The sequence below is a fragment of the Carex rostrata genome, chromosome 11 (assembly GCF_964058835.1).
Source record: "Carex rostrata chromosome 11, lpCarRost1.2, whole genome shotgun sequence".
NCBI lineage: Eukaryota > Viridiplantae > Streptophyta > Magnoliopsida > Poales > Cyperaceae > Carex > Carex rostrata.
Genome location: NC_135928.1, coordinates 4,877,066 through 4,901,829, shown reverse-complemented (window position 1 = coordinate 4,901,829; position 24,764 = coordinate 4,877,066). Strand labels below are relative to the sequence as shown.

At 36.0% G+C, this 24,764-nt stretch overlaps 3 protein-coding genes across 4 annotated transcripts; 1 reads left to right on the top strand and 2 right to left on the bottom strand.

The window, feature by feature from the left end:
* Positions 1-727: 727 nt before the first annotated feature.
* On the top strand, positions 728-6,012 carry LOC144561964 (Cysteine proteinases superfamily protein). Of its 2 annotated transcripts, none has more exons than XR_013513946.1 (10): positions 728-883; positions 2,258-2,467; positions 2,898-2,971; positions 3,080-3,134; positions 3,232-3,306; positions 3,420-3,493; positions 4,013-4,061; positions 4,796-4,880; positions 5,226-5,299; positions 5,835-5,966. XR_013513946.1 is itself a non-coding variant. In XM_078311073.1 (10 exons), exons 2-10 carry the CDS (start codon positions 2,297-2,299, stop codon positions 5,876-5,878), a joined length of 684 nt encoding a protein of 227 aa, XP_078167199.1. In that variant the 5' UTR covers positions 728-883; positions 2,258-2,296; the 3' UTR covers positions 5,879-6,012. The 2 variants fall into 2 exon arrangements, 1 of the variants encoding a protein (XP_078167199.1); XM_078311073.1 differs by having other exon boundaries at positions 5,243-5,299; positions 5,835-6,012.
* Positions 6,013-9,634: 3,622 nt separating this feature from the next.
* LOC144561555 (O-fucosyltransferase family protein) lies at positions 9,635-12,349 on the bottom strand. Its single transcript, XM_078310531.1, has 2 exons — positions 12,054-12,349; positions 9,635-11,045 (listed from the first exon to the last, which is right to left on the bottom strand). Exon 2 carries the CDS (start codon positions 10,992-10,994, stop codon positions 9,660-9,662), a length of 1,335 nt encoding a protein of 444 aa, XP_078166657.1. The 5' UTR covers positions 10,995-11,045; positions 12,054-12,349; the 3' UTR covers positions 9,635-9,659.
* Positions 12,350-16,373: 4,024 nt separating this feature from the next.
* Positions 16,374-23,530, bottom strand: LOC144561829 (putative E3 ubiquitin-protein ligase LIN-2). Its single transcript, XM_078310929.1, has 8 exons — positions 22,616-23,530; positions 21,979-22,253; positions 20,888-21,035; positions 19,126-20,129; positions 18,766-18,910; positions 17,815-18,069; positions 17,015-17,324; positions 16,374-16,637 (listed from the first exon to the last, which is right to left on the bottom strand). Exons 1-8 carry the CDS (start codon positions 23,252-23,254, stop codon positions 16,528-16,530), a joined length of 2,886 nt encoding a protein of 961 aa, XP_078167055.1. The 5' UTR covers positions 23,255-23,530; the 3' UTR covers positions 16,374-16,527.
* Positions 23,531-24,764: the final 1,234 nt, after the last annotated feature.

Below are 24,764 nucleotides of genomic sequence, written 5' to 3'. Positions count from 1 at the left end.
TTATTATAATTAACAGTGACTTTTTTACCCAAAAAACAGCGGCCCGATTATTATAAATATTTTAATAAATATTCACTCATTTTTATCCTAAGAATTTTGACACGTTACAATGTTACATGCAGACCCGAGACTACGTAGCGAACGGAGAGTTGCATCCCGGACCAGCGACCAAGTCAGATTTGACCCAACGAAGACGGATAGAGACTGGAGACAATTATAAACGTGGGCCCTAATATCAGTCACTCGTCACATAGTATTGGGGTCAGTGTCCGCCACAGAAGCATCGTTACTCCCCAAGCCGCCAAACGTGATCCCTTCCCCTGAGTGCGTATCCTCTGAGATATCTCAACTTTTGCATGACCGACGTGTCCGGTGACTATTCGGAGGTGATGTAGGGGGCAGTATTATGTATGCTTTGAGATTCGTGTAGAGCGTATTTAAACGGTTGGGATTTTCCATAACGTCACGCAAAGTTTGAGATATCTCAGAGGATAAAATGTTCCCTGGAGTCCGCATCGTCTGCATTAAGTCAGAGCATCTTTTGAGTTAATAGATATCGGACGTCCGATTGTAAACGGAGCCCATCCGGTTCTCGCCTAAAACATAGAGGTCTTCAATATTAGTGTGGATTTAATTTGGACGAATCATAAATATGATCAGACGGTCCAGATGTATTGATTCCAAAGATTCCTTTTTGAGTTAATGCAGAGGAGACGAACTCCCCTTCCCTGTGCGTCTCATTTCCTCACTAGCAAAAAGGAAAGGAAAAAAAAAGAAAAAACTTTAGAGAGTACAGACTACAGTGCCTAGAGATCTCTCTCCCTTATCCACGGTTGATGAATGATCTGAATTTAGGGAAAAGTTAAACAGGAGCAAACAACCCGTGAGTTTCTCTCTTTTCCATTATTGCGTTGCATTTGCAGCTGTTCATGGGGGTTTCAGCGCACTATAGTTCGAATTTTACTAGTTACTGGACCTTTCGATGTTATATGGGAAGCCAGGATACGATTATTGTTGCTTAATTTGTCATAATTTCTTGATATGGAATTATTGTTCTCGATTTGTGCTTAGTACCACTCCATAGGAATTTAGTTTCTCTTTTGTTGATTTATAATTATTCATAGGGCTCTATTTTATCTATTAATGTTGGTTAAAAGGATTGACCAGTCCACAAGGAATTACAGCTTACCCCTTAATTTTTGTACTATTGTTTTCTTTCTTAATTGCTATTTTATTTTCCTTTTTCCTTTTTAGTTTGTTTGGTTGGTTTGCTTTCTTATTCATTTTTTTTTTTTAAAATTTGTATCATTGACTTTGTATTAGTTTCTTTTGTTTTAACTTAATATATGTTGGTATGTAATTGCCTGCGGACCTTCACAAAAAAAAGAAAAGAAAAAAAAGGAGAGATTAGTTACGTCAGTTTATAGTGCAATTAAGATTGGATTTCATTGAAAATATGAATTACTGAGTATTCTAAAAATATTATGTTTAGGTTACCAATAACTAGGGAATCTTTTTTTACCCTTGAAGGATCTATTAATCTGAATTGTATTTATTATAAAAGCATATTGGAGCTTCAAACAGGATCGTTTCTGATAATTTCCATTCATTATATAGATAAAAAAAGCATCAATAATTTTGCTAGCATTATAAGATCACATGTCAATCACATGATCTTCTTAAATCAATGCTTGATTATTGTGAGATTGACCATCTTTTCCTGGAGAGAGAAAAAAGAAAAAAAAAAGTAAGCTAGTATTGCAACATCACATGGTTTTCTTAATTAAATGCATGCATAGTTTATTTATTGTAGAAATGTGACATGGTTTTCTTAATTAAATGTAAATTAATGTGAAATTGAGCACCACTTATTGGTGCAGGAGAATTCTGGTGCTTTAACAGAAAGAACCGGATGCATACTCAAACGGACCCAGTTTCTTTGTTTGTTTGTTTTTTTTTGCTGAATTTTTTTAAATAACCATAATCACAAATAAGGACTAAAAAGACCAATCCTGGAGATAATTATGGTACAGTACTGGTCACAGTCATGGGAGGTGGCAAACTGTCAGGTCAAACCTGGCTCCAATTGTAAGTCGAGTGCTGGTCTAGTTGCCCGTTGGGTCCATGTTTGGTGTCGTGTCAGGCCTAGTTGTAGTTGTTTTGGTTTAATTAGGTTTTGCAATCTGGATCGCATTGCTTGGGTTTGGGTCTGGTCAGGTTCAATAAGAGCTACAAATTTTGATGGCTTTATGTATAGATTGGAGCTGGAGGCTAAATGATATTGTAGAAATATAAGATGTCGGTACAACAAAATGCTGAGCATGGGTCGAAAAGCTCAAGCTCGAGTCTGAGCAGCTCAGTGCCAGAATCAGATGATGATGTCACCATCGGTACACTTTTAGCTGAGGCCAAAAAGAGTAGTGAGAGAAGTCTCGGCAAGCGCTTATCTCATCTCGATTCTATCCCGGTATTAGTTAATTGACAGTTTCTGTTCATTTCAAAAGTACAATTTTATTTTAAACCTACACCCTTGTTTTAGACAACATATTAGCACCCAAACTTTTATAAATTACAAATAGCACAACATTTTTTGCACCTTCATATTTGTTAATTGTACCATATGTGATATGTTGTAGACTATTTGCAAATAGCACCCCAAAGTTATTGTACATTTTGGAATATAATGACTTTGAGGATGCAAAACCATGGTCAAGTTGAAATAAGGTGATTTAATGTTTTGAAATGATAACCTGTTCATATAAATATTAATGCGGTATTATATTATTTTATCACTACTTCATAACTATCATATTGGGCATAACAAGAGCTTGTTGGAATCTGGTGCAGAACTGCTACTTGTTATCAGAATTGTGATTATAATATTTTATTGATGACAGCATACTCCTCGAGTGAATGGCAAAATACCAGACGTTGACAATGCTACTTTGGACCACGAAAGACTCTTAGAAAGGTTCTCTCTCTCCCTCTCTCTCTCTCTGTGACAATTGATGCAAGTTGAATTAGGGCTATGTTATACTACCTTTCATTGTGATTTTGATTTTTCTCCCAAATTTTTCAGGCTGAGAACTTATGGTTTAGCTGAATTACAAGTTGATGGTGACGGGAATTGTCAGGTCTGTTGCTTTGACAAAATACAATTAATTTTCTGAGAAAAATAAGTTCACAGAAAATGATTATTTTTTTAAATTTGCTCATCATATATTACTGCAGTTTCGAGCTTTGGCTGATCAGATATTTCGCAATCCTGATTATCACAAGCATGTCAGAAGAGAAATTGTAAAACAGGTTATTTTAAAGCCCAAGTTACATGCTGTTTTGTGTTTATTTATCTTAAAGATAATCCCAGAAACATAAAAAATCATTAAATTTTATCACTTGTTTAATTATCTTTTTTATAGCTGAAGGAGTTTAGGAAAAACTATGAAGCATATGTTCCAATGGATTACAAAGTATACCTCAAAACTATGAAAAGGTGTATTAACTTTTAGCATCTCATTTCTAGACCTAATATTATCCTTTATTTGCAAAGAAGGACCTCTTTTTCTATTTGTGCACTTGACAGCACATTTTTGGTTTTTTTTTTCCATGTAACACTCAATTACTACACTGAGGCCAAGTCTGTTAAACTCACTAAATTGCTTCTAACTTTTTGATATTTGTGAACAATCATGATTATCACCAGTTCATGTGGAGTTAGAACATAGAACCCGACTTCTAGACCCTCTTGATCAGATTTTAGTTGAATTAGGGAAGAGTTGTAGTACCTTTTGTACGGCAGCAGTACAATTGTTTGGTGTTATTTGCATGTACAAAAATCTCAAAATGAAATCCATATTTGGTGTAAATTTGAGAATTTTGTTTATCATTTTCATATACCATGATATTTGTGTATAATTGGAAAAGGCACTCTTTTTTAGTAGAACAGAATTTTGGAGTAATTTAGTCAACTGATTATTTAGTTGGTCAGCTAATTTATTTACTTTGAAACCAGGTCTGGAGAATGGGGAGACCATTTAACACTACAAGCAGCAGCTGATCGGGTAAAGCTGCATTGATTAAATTATTTTATTTTGTTTTTAAATTGACTGTAGGTTTTGCACCTGGTTCAGTGTGCCATGTTGGTACAGCTGTGGTTCCAATTTCAGCCAAGTTATTGTTGGATTATAAATGAAGATTCTTTGAACCAACAAAAAGTTCCTTTTTCTCAGTTTAGTTGGTATGTACTGGTACTGTCGTATCGGACCTGATTGGCGTGATGTTCGATTTAAATACACTTCTCTTGTTTCTTTTGCTCTAATATGTTTTAGTTTCTGCACTCGTAACATCTTCAAAATTATCAATATCTACACTAAGATACTAGATTGTAATGATTCACAAAGCTAAATCTGCCTGTGGATGTACAAATATCAAGTAAACTTAGTCTATGTACGGCTGCATATTAATCTTCTCTGACATTTATGTTGGTTTTGCAATGCTTGTAAGTTTCTTGTATAATAGTCAGAAAATTTGGTATTAAATTAGCCAGCCTCAGTACATTCTAAGTGCCGGGCCAGTGATAATACCCGTGGTCCTTCTTTTTCCGAACACAATATATTGTTAATTTTCGTTGTGTTTTTTTGCAATGGATGACTTGGGTTATGTTTGAGGAAAGATTGTGTGACTAACTTGCCTAGTTTGTTACTGAGATGGTTATTGGCTAATCCCTGATTTAAAATTTTAGCCAACTAATGAGTTGACTTGATTGGTGAATAATTAATTGATTAAAGTAGTGCAGTTTGGTGCGAAGATATGTCTGCTGACATCATTCAGAGACACATGCTTAATTGAAATTATTCCCAAGGACATTCCTCATACTAAAGGTACACGTTCTATGGAATTATGAAATTTATTATTTCATGTTAGAAACTTTTTTGTTGTATGTGAAAACTATATGCCAAATCCAAATGTAAACATCAACCATGTGCTTATGATAGCTTGGCACATCTCTTTTTTTCTGGGTGGGGACAGGTATTCATGTATTGAATTGCCTCAACAAATAAAAGTTTGAGAAATAGATTGCTATCTCCAATATAGCAGGGGCGTCATATTCAGCTTTAATTTCACACTGAAAATTCCTTTTTTTTTTTTTTTTTTTGGTGTTTGCTATTTGGAAAAAATCAATATGGCATTACTGGCCAAGCCATCCCATATTTTCTACTTATCAGGGATTATATAATTTCAGAGTTCTGGCTCAGCTTTTGGAGTGAAGTACATTACAACTCATTGTATGCTGTTGATGGTAAGTTTTTCTTTACAAATTGTCCTATTGGGCAGTGGTGGAGTCAATTGGGCAATAGTGGTTGCAAACGCCATCTCTAGACTATCTTTTGCTAAAAACCCCCTTAAAAATAATTGATTGACACCCCAGTGACTCAAATCTACATCCGCCATCTTGGGTCCTTAAGAAAATCAAAAATATCCTCTACACCCATGCAAATTAATACTTTTACTCTATGCACCTATAATAATGGTAAGGATTGAGAACTAACACTGCACCTCCAAGCACACACACATACACCCCTGCACAAAAAATAATATAATAATTATTATTATTGTTATAATAAAGGTGTATACCATTATCTTTCCTCAGTAATCTGTCTGTTTGTTTATATTTGTCTCCTGCAGACATCACAGATGATAAATATGTTTCACAGGGGCACGATGCGTATATTATTTTTAAACTCTGTATCTGTTGTATAGAAAACGTTTTGAAATCAATCCTGTGCTATATTTCTCCATTTTTGACCTCATGCTTTGTGAACATTCACATGCAGATCTTCCCGCCCGGGTTGCGAAAAAAAAGCACTGGCTGTTCTAGAAATGATTTTTAACATACATGTATACCTTCCCATTAGTTATCTGTATGTTTCTTTTATTAGTACATATAATACAAAGTTTGCCTAAAATGCTGTACAGTTTTTGACATTTCTCTTTCTTAGCCATAGTAAATTCTCACCTAATAGTGTCTCTGCTTGTTTTTTTAGCTTTTTAAAGGATAGATAATTTGAGATAAGAGTTAATTATACCTGCGGGCAGAAAATTCTTGCCAACATGGTCCGTCCATCCATCCATTCATGATTTGGACGGTCAAGATTGAAGTATAGGTTGTGTCTTCTCAGACCTCAAATGCTTTCCATATTTCAATATTGATCGCCAGATTATGAATGAATGGACGGATGTGCCATGTTGGCAGGATTTTGCTGCCCACAGGTGGGCAGGAGCGGTTCCAATAACTGGCTTAAGCAGCAAGAAAGTCGTTTTGTTGATGGAACTGAGCCATTGGCCTAGTAATATATTGAGAGGGTTCAAATGCCTTCATTTTTTGTGTCTCCATCATGCCTCCAGATTTAAAAACTTTAATAATTCAAAATTTAAAACTTAAAAGTTAAATAAAACCGTTGGATATGATCTACATTATTTTATTTATGCACGTGCAAAAAATTATGACATTTCAATTTTATTTTGATTGTCATCAAGAGCTTGTAAAAAACACATTAATGTGGATGATTTCTAGACGTCGAATTTTGAACTTATTGATTCACATAAAAACAAATTTGAAATGTCATAATTTTTTATGAGCACATAGAGAAAATAATATAGATCACATTTAATGGTTTTATTTTGACTTTTAAGTTTAAAATTTTGAGTTATTAAAATTTTAAAAAATGAAGACATAATGGAGACACAAAAAATAGAGACATTTGAATCCTCCTCATATTGTAATATCTAAGTAGAGCATTGCCAAAAGAGAGGACCACACAAGCTCCAATTATTTTAACGTAGTCCTTGAACGGAGAAATTACCAGAGGAATTTCACCTAGAAGTTGCTAACGCAAACCGTTAAATGGTAGTTTCATTTAATGCAGTATTAAGAGGCTCAACTGTTATGTGTTTCTCCGTTCAGTTCAAAACTCAACATAACTACCATCAAGTTTCGTCAATCGAAACACATCAAAGCACATTAAATTTGGCATCTCCATTCTTATATGGCAAAGGCTTCTATGGACATAAGGACCTATTTGTAAAATGAACATATTTTTATTTTCAAAGTTCAAACAGTCGATCCGAACCGTTCATCTTGTTCTCCATATTAATATGTGCTTGGAGACCAAAGTTTACATTTTTCTGAATTTTTTTACTATTTATTAAGATGGGTACAAAATTCAATGGTCTGAATTTGATATTTTTTGTACCCATCTTAATAAATAGTAAAAAAATTCAGAAAAATGTAAAATTTGGTCTCCAAACACATATTAATATGGAGAACAAGATGAACGGTTCGGATCGACTGTTTGAACTTTGAAAATAAAAATATGTTCATTTTACAAATAGGTCCTTATGTCCATAGAAGCATCACTCTTCTTATATTATGTACGTAGTTGGCATCCACCAACAGCTGTGATTAAATGTTAAATTTTCAGATTGAATATCAGCCCTTCAATCACATAATATGTTTTCTTTTGATTAAATGTATTTTTTTTACAAGTAAAAATCTATATTTAGTTAGAAATGTAATTGCTACACATGATGCGGTCGCCATGGCTGCTTCCTCGATTAAATTTGACATATTAGTTAAACAGTATTGTTATCAAATTTATTCCAACAACGAAACACATATTGGATGCAGGTACCTAACTTCATGCAAAGATCTTGATATTATCATACATTTAGCAACTGTGGTTTAGTTATAGAATGGAGAATTTCTTGTCTTTTGTTTCGATGAAAAGCTAAGCAAATGTCTTATGCTGTGTAAAAATAGGAAGGTAAAAATTTCTGATTTTGAAAATTCATTCAGATACTAGAAAAAAAAATATGAAATTTCTATCCAAAAATTATATTTTTTTGGAAAAAAAATATATTATCCATATTGAGTCACTTATTACAATAATTTGCTTTGATTAAAATTAATGCTGAAACATAAAAAGAATAGCACCAACTTGGAATTAAATTCAAATATATATAGAGATGAGCTACGGTGAGCCATAGAGTAAAACGCGTTTGTACTCCATACTGTATTTTCATTTTGAAAGTCCAAATAACCGATCCAAACGTTAGATGTGATCTCCATATTGAAATGTGTTTGGAGACCAAATTTTACATTTTTTGGAATTTTTTTACTATTTATTAAGCAATTTTGAAAATTGTTGTTTTGCAGTAAAAAACAGTAAAAATTTCTGGACCATCGGATCAGCGATTTTCAAAATTGCTTAATAAATAAATAGTAAAGAAATTCCAAAAAATGAAAAATTTGGTCTCCAAGCACATATGGAGATCATGTTGAGCGGTTTGGATCGGTCATTTGAATTTTCAAAATAAAAATATAGTGTCATGGAGCGCTAACTCATTTTACTTCATGGCTCACCATAGCCCATCTCTCTCTCTCTCTCTCTCTATATATATATATATATATATATATATTAGAATAATCGGGGATACTTTTTAAAAGGTCATAAATCTTATAGGATTGGGGATCATAATTGTTTTCCAAATTCTGTTGTATTATATTTGGAATAGAGGATTAGACTCTAATCAGAACCAATTCACTCCGAAGGAACAATTAAAAAAAAAGTTATGGTTATAAGTTTCATCATCAGAAGGGATGAAGAACAAATTCAATCGACGGACTTATTAATTTACAGAGGACTTTTTTTGTATCATAAAATATCAGCAAAAGAATTCTGATTTGACAAGAAATAAGTTTGTTTAGGTGAAAAACAACTCCGATAGATCCCAATAAGAAATAAACTTTCAATTCACCAATGTTCTTTATTTTGTGGCCTCTAGGTTTGAAAAAAAGTATATCATTATCCTTTATATTTTCAGTGGTAATATGATAGATTGAATTAGGTTTTCAGCAGCATCCTATGTAAAATGACTGGATTATACTCAATTTCTGGAAATTGGATTCTTCTTATCAAAACGAAACATCAAAGATGCGAGTTTTAAGTGGTATAAAAATACAAGGTTTTGATTGATGAAACTTGATGGCAATTGTTGGAGAAAATGCAATTATTCTGTTGATCGCCATACATGAAAATCTAATATGTCACGGTGTGTGCTATTTATCGTATCCTTTTTAGCGAATAATTTGGGACACTTGTTGTTTAAGATCTATATAAATTATCCTCGTATCGCACTCATTAACCTCTTCCATCTGATAGTAATATGAAAATTATTTTAGTAACGTTTTGAAGAAGAACGCTCCTAATAATCTCCAGTGTCAAATATTAAGTGCAAGTAAATAATGAAAGGTGAAAAAAAACTATTATGTTTATATGTTGCATGATCGATTACGGGTACCGTTTTGGATATAATATGAATACGATGATACAATAATTTTTAATGCAATACAGGTACATGTATCGATAGTCATTCGAGTTTTTAATGCTGGATTCTGACTTCATAGTCATACAAACGTACTTCTGATACATTTTCGTAAAAAGAAAAAAAATAAAATAAAAGACCATTCGAGTTCTGTTCGCATTAGTGGGCCAAGACAAAAGTATTGATTTATAATCCCATGACTATAATTTACTTTAAATTTGCAACAAATAGTTGGAGCACAAAATTGCAGTTAAAAAATAAAGAATCTACCAGTATTAACTATTGGACATATTCACATCACACGAGACATTATTAGTCCCATAGCTTATTTTCTGGAGACTCGAATCAGACATATCAGTCATCCATTGTTTTGGAGACCCGCTCATGTCCCCCAAAATGTTATATGCATAGGAAGAGAGCCTAACATCTAACCCTTTGTGATTGTCACACAGGTTTGTAAACCCTAATTTCAACAATTTCTGAGTTCTTGACAATACTACTAGGCCTGAAAATGTAGAAAAACTATTCCCCACAAAAATATCTGCTCTTGAACAAACCTCAAAATCAATTGCCGATTGTATTAGGTAAGGGTACTTCTTGTAGATTTCCCAAACTCCAAGCCTCTTTTTCTCATAAGGCAACAACCCAGTTTTCCACCCTTGTAAAACCGAATCATCCTCGAGTAAGCTATCAGCTATAGCAAGATAAACTACAACTGGTGGGTTTATACATGTTATGTGTGAAACCCGATCCAGGATCTCTTTCTTGCTACTACAAATTTGGTTCATTCCTGTTCTGTGTTCCCATTTCTTGCAATGAATCATCCAATCTTTTTCAATTCTCATGTGCACTGCCACGTACTGCATGGCAGGTGTATATTTGGCATTATTGGTGTTATTTTTTGCCTTTGCACTTGCCTCTCTGATCTTAGAGATAACCTTAACCACATCATTTTCTATCTCATTTATCAAAACCAAACACTCAAAGATCTCAGCATAGTCTCGCACCGGCCAATGATCTTGCCAAAGAAAAGGATTCTTCTCTACAATTCTTACCAATTCTAGATCATGCAATTTTTTATCGTTCACAATTTCTTTCAACTGTTGCAAATCTCTTTCCTTTGTCCATTTTCTTCCACTTCCCTTTTGCAACACAAACGGGTTGGTTTTGTTTGAAAGCTCAGAAAACCGACCCAACCGAACAAACCCATCACATATCGAATTGAATTTTTCAAAATCGAATATCTTGTCAAATTGCATTGGTTGCAGTAACTCAATTTCCTTGTAAAACAAAGTTGCACTCAAGCTAGGCATGAGAAGGGTTCGGTTGAGAAATCGCGCAGTTAAGAGGCCTCTCGCAAGTGCGATTTTCTGATTGTTTAATCCCCATACAATTTGAGGGACTTCAAAGAACTTGTCTTTTCTGACAGTTGCACGCAAGTCAGGACCTGTTAAGTGGTTAATACCATAACTGGATTTACTTTTTTGAAACCAAGCAAAACCAGGGGATGAAGAGAGGGTTGCTCTAAGCAAAAGGATGGATATTATTATGACAATAATTGATTTTATTTGGAAGTTGCATGGCTTAATTTTCCAATTTACCAAACCCATTGTGAATTCCTTTCTAACTCATTGTGGGCCCATCTTTTGTCGTAGCTCTTCCTGGAAAAAAAAGGGTAAGAATAAGATGCTTTCATAGCTCATTTTGAACATCAAAGGAAACTTAGTTCTAATTTCTAAATCATAAATGCATTTAATTAGGAGTCCGGCTAGTATAACACTAGTGTCATTTCAAACTATATAACACCACATCATGGGCCATCTAATCTGCTTTAATATTCGTGCATGATATAGCGCTGGATAAAAAAAAACGGAGACGGAAAAAAATCTAAAATTGAATCCTCTGTTACCTCTTTCGTTAGACCCCCTCCCCCACATAATATTAAGATACTTTTTCTCTCTCATTTTATCTGGTTCAGATAAGGCCCTTGCTAGCTCGTTTATATTCAGCTGCTAATTTAACAACTTTGCATAAAATAGCCTCAATTAGCCATAGCTAGTACAATTGAACCCAAAATGTGCCATTTTTCTTCAATTAGTCTCAAATCAGCCAGTAATGAACTAAATTTAACATATATATATATATGTTGAATAATCCAATTTAATTTGATCCCTATGCAACCTCAGTTGACTTACTACTTTTAATTATGCAACTAAACACCAACTAAGCTCCCAGAGATTCCCCTTCGTGAATGGGCGGGCCCGGCTCAGCTGAGTAGGATCGAGGATGATACTATTCCAGCGTAGAGGAACTAGAGCATAAGGACTACAATGAGTAGTAGGTGCTTCTGATGCTGCGGGTCTAGCATGGTTTTTTCTAATTAGGTCAAATCTGATATTTTGTGTGCCCTTCGAGGCAGGTTAGATTGTACTAGGTCAATTGGTTATTGTTTGATTTTGGTCGACTTTCTGGTATGAACTATTAAGTAGGAGGTGTTATGTTGGTATGCGTTAATAAATAGGAGGTGTTATGATGGTAGGAGGTGTTGTACAAAAACTCTTATTGCAAATGCAATGGGCTATATGCCTTTTTTTCAAAAAAAAAAAGCTCCCAGAGAAAAATGACTAGCATATACGGAAAGTCAATATGGTATTATATTAAAAAGTTACCTTTTGGTGGTCATTTATGGTACCCTATCATAGTTGGATGAGGCCGCGTGGCTGGGACGAAGGCGCCGCTGAGGCAAAACAGCGAGGGTTAGGGCTAGGAAGGCTGAGGAGAGATGAGCCAGGCGAGGCAAGGGTTAGGGCGAGGGCACGGCTGAGGCGAGCGCGACTGAGGAGAGATGAGAGAGAGGGCAGCAAATGACTAGGGCTAGGCGAGAGCGAATGAGAGAGAGAGAGAGAGAGAGAGCGTGCGTGTGGGGGGGAGGGAGATCTAATTTCCTAACGAAAGCGGTAACGAAAGAGGTTACATTAGGGGAATCGGACTCCTAACGAAAGGCGATTCAGCGATGCCAATCTGACCGGGTACAGATAGTGTTTTGCAAACCGGCCAGGCCGGGCGGACCAAGCAAAACCCGGGCACGGGCACGGGTGACACGGGCACACAGGTACAACGGGCTGGGTATCACGGGTTTTTTTTTTTTAAATCCTGCCCTGCCCGTTTCAAAATCGTGCCCGTCTCGGGTTCGGGGGCAAGGCGGTCCGATCCGGGTTTTTTTTTCTGTTTTTTTCTTTGTAAATCAATAAATTATAAATCCAAATTCATTTAAACTAACCAGGTATGGGGCCAGATAGGGGTCCGGGTAGGGGTCCGGGTTGGGGAATGGGGGGAAATGGAGTTTAAAATTTGAATTTAAAAAAAAAATCTAAAAAAAAGGGGTCACGGGTTCATGGGCACGAGCTCACGGGCACGGGTTCACGAACCGGTCCGGGCAGGCACGGGTTCACTTCGGTCCGGGTTCCAACAGGTTTTTGCCCTAAAAACTGGGTCCGACCCGTTTCAAACCCGTACCCGTGTACCTGTGCATACCCGGACAAGGACACGGTCCGGTCGAGTAACGGACACAGGCGGACCGGACCGGGTTTGACCCCGGGTTTTTTTCAAATGTCTAAGTACACACAATTTGTACCAACATCATTTTAATGTTCTGCAATTAAACATCAATTATAGAATTTTGCCTAAATTGTTCCTCAGTTCAGAAATATTGTTTGAACCTAAAAAATATATAAAAATGCATTTTTTGGAAACTCGAAAATAAATTAAGTTTTGACAAACAAACACAAATAAAATTAAGAAAGAAATCAAACAAAAGACAAAGAACCATAACCGGAGAAGGTAAACGAACAACTTTATCTCACAATTTCTTTTAAATTAAACCGGAAGAAGCAATCAGCTGAAGGGGTTTAGCTACGTTGAGCTTGTCCTTTCCATTGAATTTGCTGGTTTTTCGTTTTATGAAATCTTGATTGCTAAAGGAGTTTAGTGCAAATTTGTGATATTCTTTGATATTCAGGTAATCCTATATATCTTTTTAGATTTTCTTTGATTCACAGTCATCAGAAGCTAAATTTATGATTTATGTTGCTCTGGTTATGTGTTATGGTTGTACTAGAGTCCATGTTCTTGACTCTTGTTTGCTTCAAAGATCTCCAAATCTGAGGGTTTGTTTGTGAAATTTTGTTTAATGCACTCTCAGGGGTCAAAGCTGTAAAGTTAAAAGTGAAAGGGTGATTTTTTTGTTTAATGCACTGTCAGGTTTCAAAGATGGGCTGAACAAGAGCTCAATGAATTACAACAGTTAATCAACAACCTGACATTGATACTGAACAAAACAATTACATGGCAATAGGGGAGGGGGGGGGGGGGGGGGGGGGGGGGGGTCCAAGAATCAAAACAATAATCCAAAATATATGGCCTTTGAAGGTGGCACCATGAATAAAGGTATTTGGATGGTTAGTGCTCCTAAACAAGATTTTAACTATTGATAATTTACTCAAATGAGGGTGGCAAATGGCAAACAGATGCATACTTTGTCAAAGTGATTCCGAATCAGTAAAGCACCCCTTCAATGATTGTATATTTTCTAGGGACTTATATGCAAATATAGCACAAAGGACTGGTGCACAGGTACACATGGTACCAACACTAATAGCAAGCATGATTGCACAAGGAACTTCTGAAAAAGAGAGGAGTGTCATGCTTATATCACAGTTTGTGTGTGAAGAGAGAGGTGCGCAAGGACATTCGAAGATTCCACAAAAACAAGGCTGGAGCTGGTAGAGAAAATCATGCAGCAAATTAGATTCACTTGACATTCGAAGATTCCAATTTTCTAATCATGCAGCAAATTAGATTCACTTGACTCGAGCCTTGTTTTTAATAAACTCGGATTGAAGACTCAGTTTAAATCAGACATTTGCCTTTTACTTCTTTTCAGTAGCTTACATTTGCTTTGTTTTCCTTTCTATTTTTACTGTTTAATTTGTTTGATTTTAATCCACTAAAATGTATTGAGTGTGTGTTTTTCATTTTACCAGTAAATTACTGTCTCGTGTAGCTTTCATATTTTAATAAAATCTTAAAGGGTTTCTTGACCCATTAATGAAGGCTAATTTTTAGCAGTGAGAAGGTTTTGCTAATGCAAGAGGAATAATTAATAACACGTTGGGCTAGCTGTGGTATTGTCTATATTTGTTAGTGCAAAATTGTTTTGCAATATTAAACAAATAAATACAATATTGTTTTTCTTTTAATTTTTCTTTTCATGGAAGAGATGTATCATATATACTGTTGTACCCATTTTAGTTATTTAACAAATGTGATGGTTTGTTAAATAAGTTTTCAGATTATTGAATGCAAATGACACAGTACATCTATCTCATTAAATACTTATTTATTTAATTATAAAAAATATTTATATTTTATAAAATAATAAGTAATAAGTAATATAAAATATTATTTCATCAATTACATTTAATTTTGCATTATTAATTATTTTATTAATAAAATTAATTGTATTATATCAAATATTTTAGAAAGAAAAATAGAATTTTCCACAATTAATTTTACAATACAACCGAACACCCATTTTAACATATTCCCACAATAATTCCTGCGCTTACCATGAGCATGGGTTCCCATAAATTAAATAGTGGGTTCCTGCACACGTACAATCCCATCCCGCACAATAATCTCGTGACAAACGGATAACATGGAGGATTAGAGCCTTGGAGGCAATGAAGATTAATTAGATTAAAAATTGGAAAAAAAAAACTTGCTCGATGCTTGTCGACTTTATTAAAAATTGGAAAATGCTTGCTCAATGAAGATTAATTAGTTATCTAATTTTTGTGGTAGAAGAATACATTACTCATTTTACGTACTTTCGGATTTCGGTTCGGATTATTTGATTTGGACAATTGTCACTGTCAGGTCGGGGTGTCATGTTGTTCGGATTGCTTTCATTCTTTTCTTTTTAGTTACAAGTCATGTTGGTTTGGATAATTATATATTCAAATACTTAACATTTGTTGATTTATTCAAATTTGGTTTTATCAAGTTCGATTCGAATTTTGATGTTGAATCAATCAAGTAGGTTAACTCTTTCGTGTGAGATTTTATTAGGTCTAAGCTGCCAATATGCTTAGCCTAAAGCCCTAAAATAACTTTTTAATTTTTTTGAATGATTTTATTTGGTTTCTAATTAATTAGCATTCATAACTTTCTATTATTATAATTTAAAATAAATAGCAAGGTTAAGACTGTCTAATGCAGAATCGCTGTTTGATTTTTGTATTGTGTCCAGCCATTATTGTGCTGCGAATATCCGGATCCATATCTTCCCACGTACCTGACTCAACACAATTGAAACAGACAGTCCGGATTTACTCACAGCCGGTGGCTATTCTGGATGGCGCTGGGGCAGTATTATTTGTGCTTTGAGATTCGTGCCAAGTTAAAAGGACCGTCTGTTTCAATTGTACTCAGTCAAGTAACCTGAGGGAATGTGAATTCCAAATATCCTCACACCAGACACTGAAACAAGATATGAGCCATTGATTGAATTCAAAGGCTGAGATTTGGAGTTATGATACATTGCTAAATGCCACCCCAGCAGATGAGCAGTGGCTTCCATTGCTCATCATTTCCTTGTTGGCTCAAGGCGAAGTACACGTTTATCAATGAAGAAAATTTTGGAATTCTGACTATGAATTATGAAAGGTATTAATATCTACATTATCTGCGAGATTAGAATAACAATGTTTCCTCCTAAAATAAGAATAACAGTAACTAGATATAAATAATTCCCAAGTTTTATATCTGCCACTAGTAATTAGTATTGTTTCGTAAATTCTGTTCAGCAATAAGCATGCTTACAGTAAAAAAAAAAAAAAAAAAAAACGTTTTAAGGATCAAATGAGGGAAAATGCACTAATTGTAAACAAGAAAAAAGTATAAAAACCAAGCTGTCTTACAAAGAGGCATTAGGTTTAAAGAAGTTAACAGCATCTCTGTGTTTAGAAGCAGAACATACAGAGGGACTGGTCATACTGCTTTTACTGGCCATAGAATTTGCAAAAACATTTTTTTCATCAAATCATCAGAACTTAGAGCCAACAGTTTCTTTAATTGATGGCATTAACCACAGCATGCAAATAGAAGTTCTTTTGCTGTCCATGTTACCTCTGCAAGATCTTGCAATAAACGTATTGTCTCTTTATCCAATGGAAATAGCTTAGGTAGGCATTCTGTTGAAAAAAAAGAAAGAACAAATTAGAAACAAGGACCCTTGATCTTGCACAAGATTGTAAGAACCTTCGATCTCCCCATACCATTCTAGAAATGTTTTAGGTTCACCTAAAATGCACTTGATTAACAATTACATAGGTATACCTAAAGTAAGCTTCAATGGCATTTAGTTTAGAATTAATTCATGCTCAGTTCCAGAGTTAAGCACAAAAGAACCCAACAATATACCGAAAGAAATGCAAAACCAGTACCCAAAGGAATTACAAATCACCCTTTCTTGAATAACACCCCATTTAGCCTCTAACTATCTTCAATTTTCAATTTATCAAATGCACATAACAAACCCAACACAGTAAAATGAAATAATCAAATTTACCTTCGCATTTTGCAAAATTGAGAAGTGAAATAGAAGCAAGGACCCTCTCCTCCACAGTTTTATCATAACCTAGGCTCTCCAATAACCGAGGCGCTAGAATGGAGCATGCTGATACTAGGAAGCTTCTAGAATAATGGGAGGAGGCGAGGGACCCACTCAACAGGGAAACAGTAACAAGGCATGACCGTGCCAGGGTTGGTGTAGAGTCTGATATGCAATTTGATAAGGCGACTAAAAGCCTTTTGTTATTGCCAGTTTTCAATAGAACAGTTGCAAGGCTTTTAAGATGTTCTTCAGTTAGTTCCTCCTCCTATTAAATGTGTGTGTCAATTAATGTCTCTTTTTACATGTGTATAACAATAGGTGCATGCAGCAAGAATGCACCCATTTTGAAATGCAAAGTATGTATTCTGCATGTTTGTGTGTGCACGCCTGTGCACTTTATGGGTTCATCTGAGTTTGAAGTCGGTGGGCAAGTGTATTTTTGCTTTTTTATTTGGTAAACTATCTTTGCTGTATGTTCATATAAGTGGATATATGTCGGTTATTTGGAAATATCTCGTTCTAGAGTTACAAGGTTTATGATTAAAAATTTAGAATTTGAGCATTAGGTTTTAGTGTGTCTTTGTGAAATAATGGGTTTAGAGTTTAGGATTTAGGTTTTAGTATTTAGGTTTTAGTATTTTAGGACAAGTTCTTGTGAAATAATGTGTCAGTGTAATATGTATGAATCAAATGCGAGATTGTTGTATAATGCATAATTCATATGCTGGCAGCATCAATCTAAGCCAGCAACATACCAGTGTTAAATCCTGAACTTTATATGGCTCCACGCTCCTGAAGGAATCGCCAACGACAGTATCATCCAATCCAGCACGCCTCAACAGTGTGGCCTCTGACGTGGATTCACCTGATGAGGAAAACCGGCCAGCCAATTGGAGAAGAGCCTTGGCACACTGCTCCTGCAACTTTCTGTTACGTGAGCTGTTCTCCAATGCTGATATGATGGCATCAACTGCCTCTTCTCGGTACACACTAAATTGCAAGGGGTCTCCCTGAAAATTTGTAGTACAATTTGAAGAAATAGTATCGCATTTTTTTTTCTTCTTCTTTTGTTTTTTGATATAAGTAGGGTGAAACCCACCTGCTTCGTTGAAAAAAATGTTTTTACAAACTAAAGAGGTATAAAACAGCTTATACCATGATAATGGTCCATAAAAAACGAAGTCAGTTTTCTTATTATTATTATTATTATTTTTTTCAAAATACAAATTTGGTTTTAAGGGAGGATTTGTACCGCTTCAACTCTTAATATTTAAGTTAACGGAGCCTGTTGCTTATTGAGGATTGATTAAAGCTCAACTCTTGCTAATTCCAAATAAATGTTATTGTTTGTATATGAATAGTATAGGTTAAAGGAGATAAAATGGAGGAATTCATTAAGGCTTAATTTGAGGTGCTATTAGCAAATGTGGGTCCAGGAGTTACTTGAGATTACTTAGTTAAATAGAGGCTTAGTTGCACAGTCATTCGACTACACAGATCAATTGCTATGATATATAAAAGGTTAAAAAAATTGATAGTATAACTTAATGAGCTCAATTGGGGTTCAATTGCAAAGTGGGACTGTAGCCCCCGTCTTCTACATGACATAATTTTAATGGACATGCACTCCAATTTTCCATGCTTCCTTGATACAAGATTATTGATGTAAATAGGAATTTTATCTTTCTAAATGAAAATATCCATACCAGGAGATCAAGCTGCAAAAGAAGAGCTGCTGCCAGGGGCCTTTGTTGGATCGGAGACTGTTGGAGGTACACTAAGAGAATATGCATTGTATTCAAACTTCCTTCTTGCTTCATCTCTTTTAAAAATTTCCTGACCTGACTCACCCTTTCAAAAAAAAAAGGAAAAAGTGTATTTGAACAAGCTATAGAGGGAAATAGCACCTGGCATTTATTTTCTGGTAATGATAAACTTAATAACTGTACAAGCTGGTGCAGGATACATAATGTTAAACCAAAAGACTGCAAAAAATATTGAACAAAAAACAAGGTAAATTGAGTTTGACCTCTATGATCATAAATTACATCACAATGGTACCATACCTGTCAAGACACACAAGCTCGCTCAGCAAATAAAGTGCGGCCCCGCTTGACTTGAGCTGGTTTCCAAGAAGCCACTTGATGACACACTCCTTTCTCATATGCTCTACTAAGTATCTCCGACAACTTCCTTCGTATCTTACACAAGCAGACAGTAATATAACACAACCCTTCCTTTCCTTAACATCTCCTATTTCAAGTCCTCGTGTGAGCACCTTCAATCCACCAAGTGCCACCAGTTGTTTTGCATTCTCACTATTTCTATCCACATCACATCCCATCAAAAGCTGATATAATAAATATAAACCAGCAGTCTTTGGTGAACATTTAACACGGAACCAGGTCTGTGGCTCCTCACCAAAATCTAGAATGCGCAGCACTAATTGCATCCAATCGAATGACAGCATTTGTTTTGCCTTAGGCTTTAATATATACAGTACCACAGCTGTCTTTAAAAAGAGGTTTTCTATGTGCAAAAGGCGCAGAAAAATCTCCAATTGAGGATCTGCATTTAGAATTATATGCTTGATTATTTCATCTTTTGTTGCCAGTTCGGCTAAAAGAGAGATTGCCTTGTCTAACACTTCTTCATTTTTTGAAGTAGAGGAAATCTCCAAAATACCCTCTATGAAGGACGAAGTGGATAAGAAGGGCTGTAATGTGGGTCCCACTTGTGAATCCGACCAAGCTTTGGTTAACTCACAAATAGCTGTTTCACATAATTTGAGGTTGACAGAATTTGAGATCAAGCTGATAGCCTTTTCTGGGGTTAACGGATAATCTTTCCTGGTTGAATTTGTAGGACTTGTTGAAATTGGGACATCTTCTTCTGTTTTTAATGGTTTTGGAGTTACGGTTATGACATTCCTGTGTGAATCGCTTCGGCAAGAGAATAGCCGAAAAGAGTAGGATTTGCGCGAGGCTGGCACTGCACCAGGATTCCGTACCATGACAGCAATTGGAGGCACTTCACTGGCCAGCTCCTTGTCTTTATTCCCTGTGCCACTCTGTCTACACAAAAAAGCAAAAAACAGCTTAGAATTTGTAAAAGTGATAGATCATATAGGACTTATCAAGTCAATAAGTTAGAGATCTTAATAGTATGGCACCAGCCACTAAAAATGTTAGAGAGCATAACTGATCTAGAAGTTCAAGCAAAAACCCTCATCTTGCAAGTCTTCCGATAGTATTATGTATCCAACATACATGAACACTGCTTTGTAGGGTAACATTATTGAAACAATTATAAATAATTTATTTATGTTATGATTACTTTCCCTCCAAGCAGCAATTATGATTAAAACTATTTACCTACAAGCAGCAATTACTTTCCCTACAAGCTATACACGATTATGATTAAAACTATTTACCATCTTTGCGCTGATAGCATCAAATTATGTCTCAATTGAAACACATGTTATATTCAAATGATTGGTGAATTGGTTCATTTCCATAAATGCCTTTGGAAATTATCAAAGCATCACAATTAGTTTGTAAATGTTATATACCTCACATCACATACCCCCCTCCTTAGCTAATTTTCTGTAACCCCCCCCCCCCTCCTTTCGCTCAGTCATTCTTGAAAGCCCATACTGAATAGTGAGGCAAGGAGTCTACTGTCAAAACTTTTGAATATAATTGTAATGATATGGGTAGAGATGAGATATTTCTCATCCAGAGGGATATACATTAAAATTTAGATGTTCAAAGGTATGGAGGACACTGTCCAGTTGCATAAAATAAAGAAAGAAAACAGTACACTCACATGATCAAGGTCCCTATATTTGCAAATGTTTTGTTCCTCATCTGAATGCAGATCCAATTCCAGATTGTCCGATTCTAGTTTAGTGCCATCAATCTTTTTTGATTCTATATCTTCCTGCTCTGCAGTTTCTCCAAAAACGGCTCGGTACCTTAAAAATAAGTAGATAGTCCAAACTAAATTAACAATTTCGCAAAAAAAAAAGTTGTATCTCCCATCTTATCTAGAGTTGAGACATAAAGATCTTTATGCCCCTCAAGAAGCTCAGACTTATTTTAACTTCAAGAGGGGCTTCTACATTGGTACTTAAACTTTCAATGTTCAACGTATCAGTCCCTGAAATTTTCATCATGTTGCACTTGCCTAAATTTATTGTCATGGAATTTTTACTGCATGGTATTTCTATTTCAAGAACAGAAGAAACAGGATAACAAAGTTGGCGATATCGAGGGGTGAAATGGGAAAGAGTTTCGTTTTCAGCAGGCAAAGATATTAGATAGCAAAGTAACAAGTTAGAAAGTTCAAATTTCAAACTGTACAGGTACCGACATTGCATTTCCCCTTGAAACATGGAACTTTCCACGAATGCATTGATCAATCCTAAAATCCAATATTAACAAAAAAAAAATGAAGGGTACTTCATGTGTAAATATGGAGAACTTGGTACTATCAAGAATACCAGCTCAAGATAAGATGCAAAACACATAAGAGATGGCATGCTTACTGTAAAAGCCATCAACAGTATCTTCTATTCCCTTCCCTTCTGCATTACTTCCTAATAAACCAAAGCACCCTTAGGAAGTGATTTTTTAAGAGGATTAAAAGACCTATAATTTGTTGGATACTAAGAGGATTAAAAGACCCATAATTTTTTCAGTTAGTTCCTCTTCCTCCTATTAAATAATTTTTTAAGAGGATTAAAAAACCTATAATTTGTGTATGCTCAATGAAACTAGGGAGAAAGGGAACAGGTGACCTTTATCATTCTATAGAGGGGAATGAATATGCATTTTTACTTTTCAGGTGCCACATAATGATATTTTCGTAGATTTATAGGGAGGAAAGAAATTTGAATTTAGATAAATCTCACACACAGGCTTCTGTTAATAGTGCCCCTGGAGAGAGAGACTGATCTTTGACCTAATGTCTCAACAGAATCAGTGGGCCCTTGTGGCAGAGGCACATTGGGAACTGGGATAGGGGCATGAGCCTCAGTGCCTCCCTTCAACCAATCCTTGTAGTAGGTTGCAAAGCGGGTCGTGCCGTGATCCAACTGATCATTGTATGCTCGTCTCAGGCTCTTCATGCGTTGGTCCCGCTGTACTGAGTTGCACTTCTCAGTTAACTCAGCCTCCTTGTTGTACCACACCTGGCACAAGAGATGAGTAAAAATAGAATTAACAAACTGGCTGTTCAGGATAAGATGATTACATAAGCATAAAAAATGAAGGTAGTAAAGCAGGCTCGTGATTTAGAAGATTGGATATGAAGGATAATGACATAAATCCACAAATAATAAAGTGAACTGACAAACACTTATAATGACATGAATTGTTTATCAAATGCCTACTTTTGAAGATTATAAATATGGCCTCGCAGGACACCTTGTTTTTTAAATATATTCCTTAGAAAGATAAGAACACAATACTTCACACACTCTTTTGTTCAATTATCGTAAATTGTAATAAAAAAGCAGAAAAGCCAATTGATGCAACAAGAAACCTGACCCACCTTTAGGTGTAACAAATGGGGCAAGAAGAAATGGTCCCACAAGTCAGGGAGAAGGCTCTTTCTAGCCAGGTAAGGTGCATCAGCGAACACCTGGAGCATATGCCGAGCCGAGGCCAGGTCATCTCTCTCTATCCGGTACAAGACTGAGAGATACAGATGTGCACATGCTGAGAGGTGCGAGTTTTGTACTCCACACGTGTACCCAGATCCGTTAAGTGCTGCTGCCACACTCAACAGCCTTATTGAATTTCGCAGAGACCGAATCTTTAAATCCCTTTGTGTTGTAGATTGCTCCTCACAGAGCTTATCGGTGGCCTCCATGCCGAGCTCAAGATTTGTCAGAACTGCATGAGCCCCACGTGTACAGGCCGTGACAGCGAGGCACTTCTCCCGAACGGTCTGTCGGAAGTTGGGATCTTTTATGAAGCGGCCGGCATAGCCCGAGAGGATGGAGACAACCGTGTGGGCTGCATTCTCGTCGGCCAATAGCAACTCGGCACATGGCGAGGAGGGGTCGGGTAGGTCAGGACCAGTCGGGTTTGCATGAAGTCTCTTTGGTTTTCTTCCTTTTCTGGGTTTTGGGGTTTCTCTGTCAATTGAGGCTTCTTGAGCTAGGAGGTCTCTTAGAGAGGAAGCCATAGGTTAGTTTGGGGAGGAAAGGAGGAGGAGGTTATGGCAGAGGCAGTAACAAGTTGAGTTTCTTTGAGGCATTTGAACAAGCAGGTCGTACGCAAGAGAAGTGGGCCTAACGTTGTACAGCAAAGGGAGGAAGCGGACAAAAGAAACGGGGTGAAAGGAGAGACGAGAGAGAGCGGGGAGGCTGTGTGAGACTCAAGCGTATTTTGGGAGAGTGTGTTGTCATTGTAATATGCTCTTGGAATTATGTGGTTATTTTAGAGGAAGAGAGAGAGAGAGAGAGCAAAGAAAGGACCGTTGAGGGAGGGTAGTATGGAGGTTGGCGGGAGTCACCTGCCAAGGTCCTATCCCCTAAAGTAATCCAAATTTTGATTTTAGATGTGACCTGGCCGATCATAACACAGGTCAATTCGGGCTGAGATGGAAATCATGGAATGCACGAAGCAGATATTAACGCAGAGGCAGAGCAGATAGAACGGTCCAGGTCCAAACTCAAAATTTGAGTTACTTTAGGAGATCCGAATTGCCTGCGAAGTCGGTATACTGTGTACAGTCAACAGTGACACAGCAGCACATACAGCCATGCATTGAATTTTTGGAGATGCCCCGCAGATTTTGGCCGTCCATTTTATATCGGATGGCCTTGATTTTAATTTAGCAAATATCTGTATATGTCAGTGAAATAATTCGTTTTTCTTACAATTTTGATTTTTTTGTTAGGTTAAGTACTCTTCATCAAGTAATACAAAATCCTCTCTCTCTCCCCCCAATATATTTGTACAAGAACAATTTTTAAAAGGAAATAAATATTGTAATCTAGGGAAGTAGGGAACTATCGTGCATGTGCTAACACGAACATTAATATTATCTGGTGTTAGTACAATATTGATGCACCGGAAAAAATAAACCATGTATAAATTTAAAAGATTCACATTTTTTGTTTCAAGGTTGGAGGATTTACATTTTTAGTGCATTAAAAATTTATAGTGATAACCCTTTCGGATACTTCAAAATTTGTGTGCAACGATATAAAAAATAACAGTATCAATTTTGTCGATTTTTCTTGATTAAAATAAGTGTGACTTTATATAAAATTTTAATGAGACAAAAAGAGTGATTATGTACAAAGATCGCATGCACGGATCTCAGACGCATCAAAATAGAAAATGTTAGCAATCCACTCCCCAAAAAATAGAAAAGAAAAGCCACACAGTTAACCAATGGGAGAAGCTTTAGAGAATCGTTGGTGTAATATAGTGTAGAAAATGAAGAATTAGCACCTGGGAATTCGTATCCTCTGAGATATCTCAAACTTTACGTGACTTTATGGAAAATGTCGACCGTTTAAATACGTTCTACACGAATCTCAAAATACACATAATACTGCCCCCTACATCACCCCCGAATAGACACCGGACACGTAGGTCACGCAAAAGTTGAGATATCTCAGAGGATACGTACTCTACACAGCACACGGTGACACGGGAGCACTTTGTAATTGCAGGAGACCAGT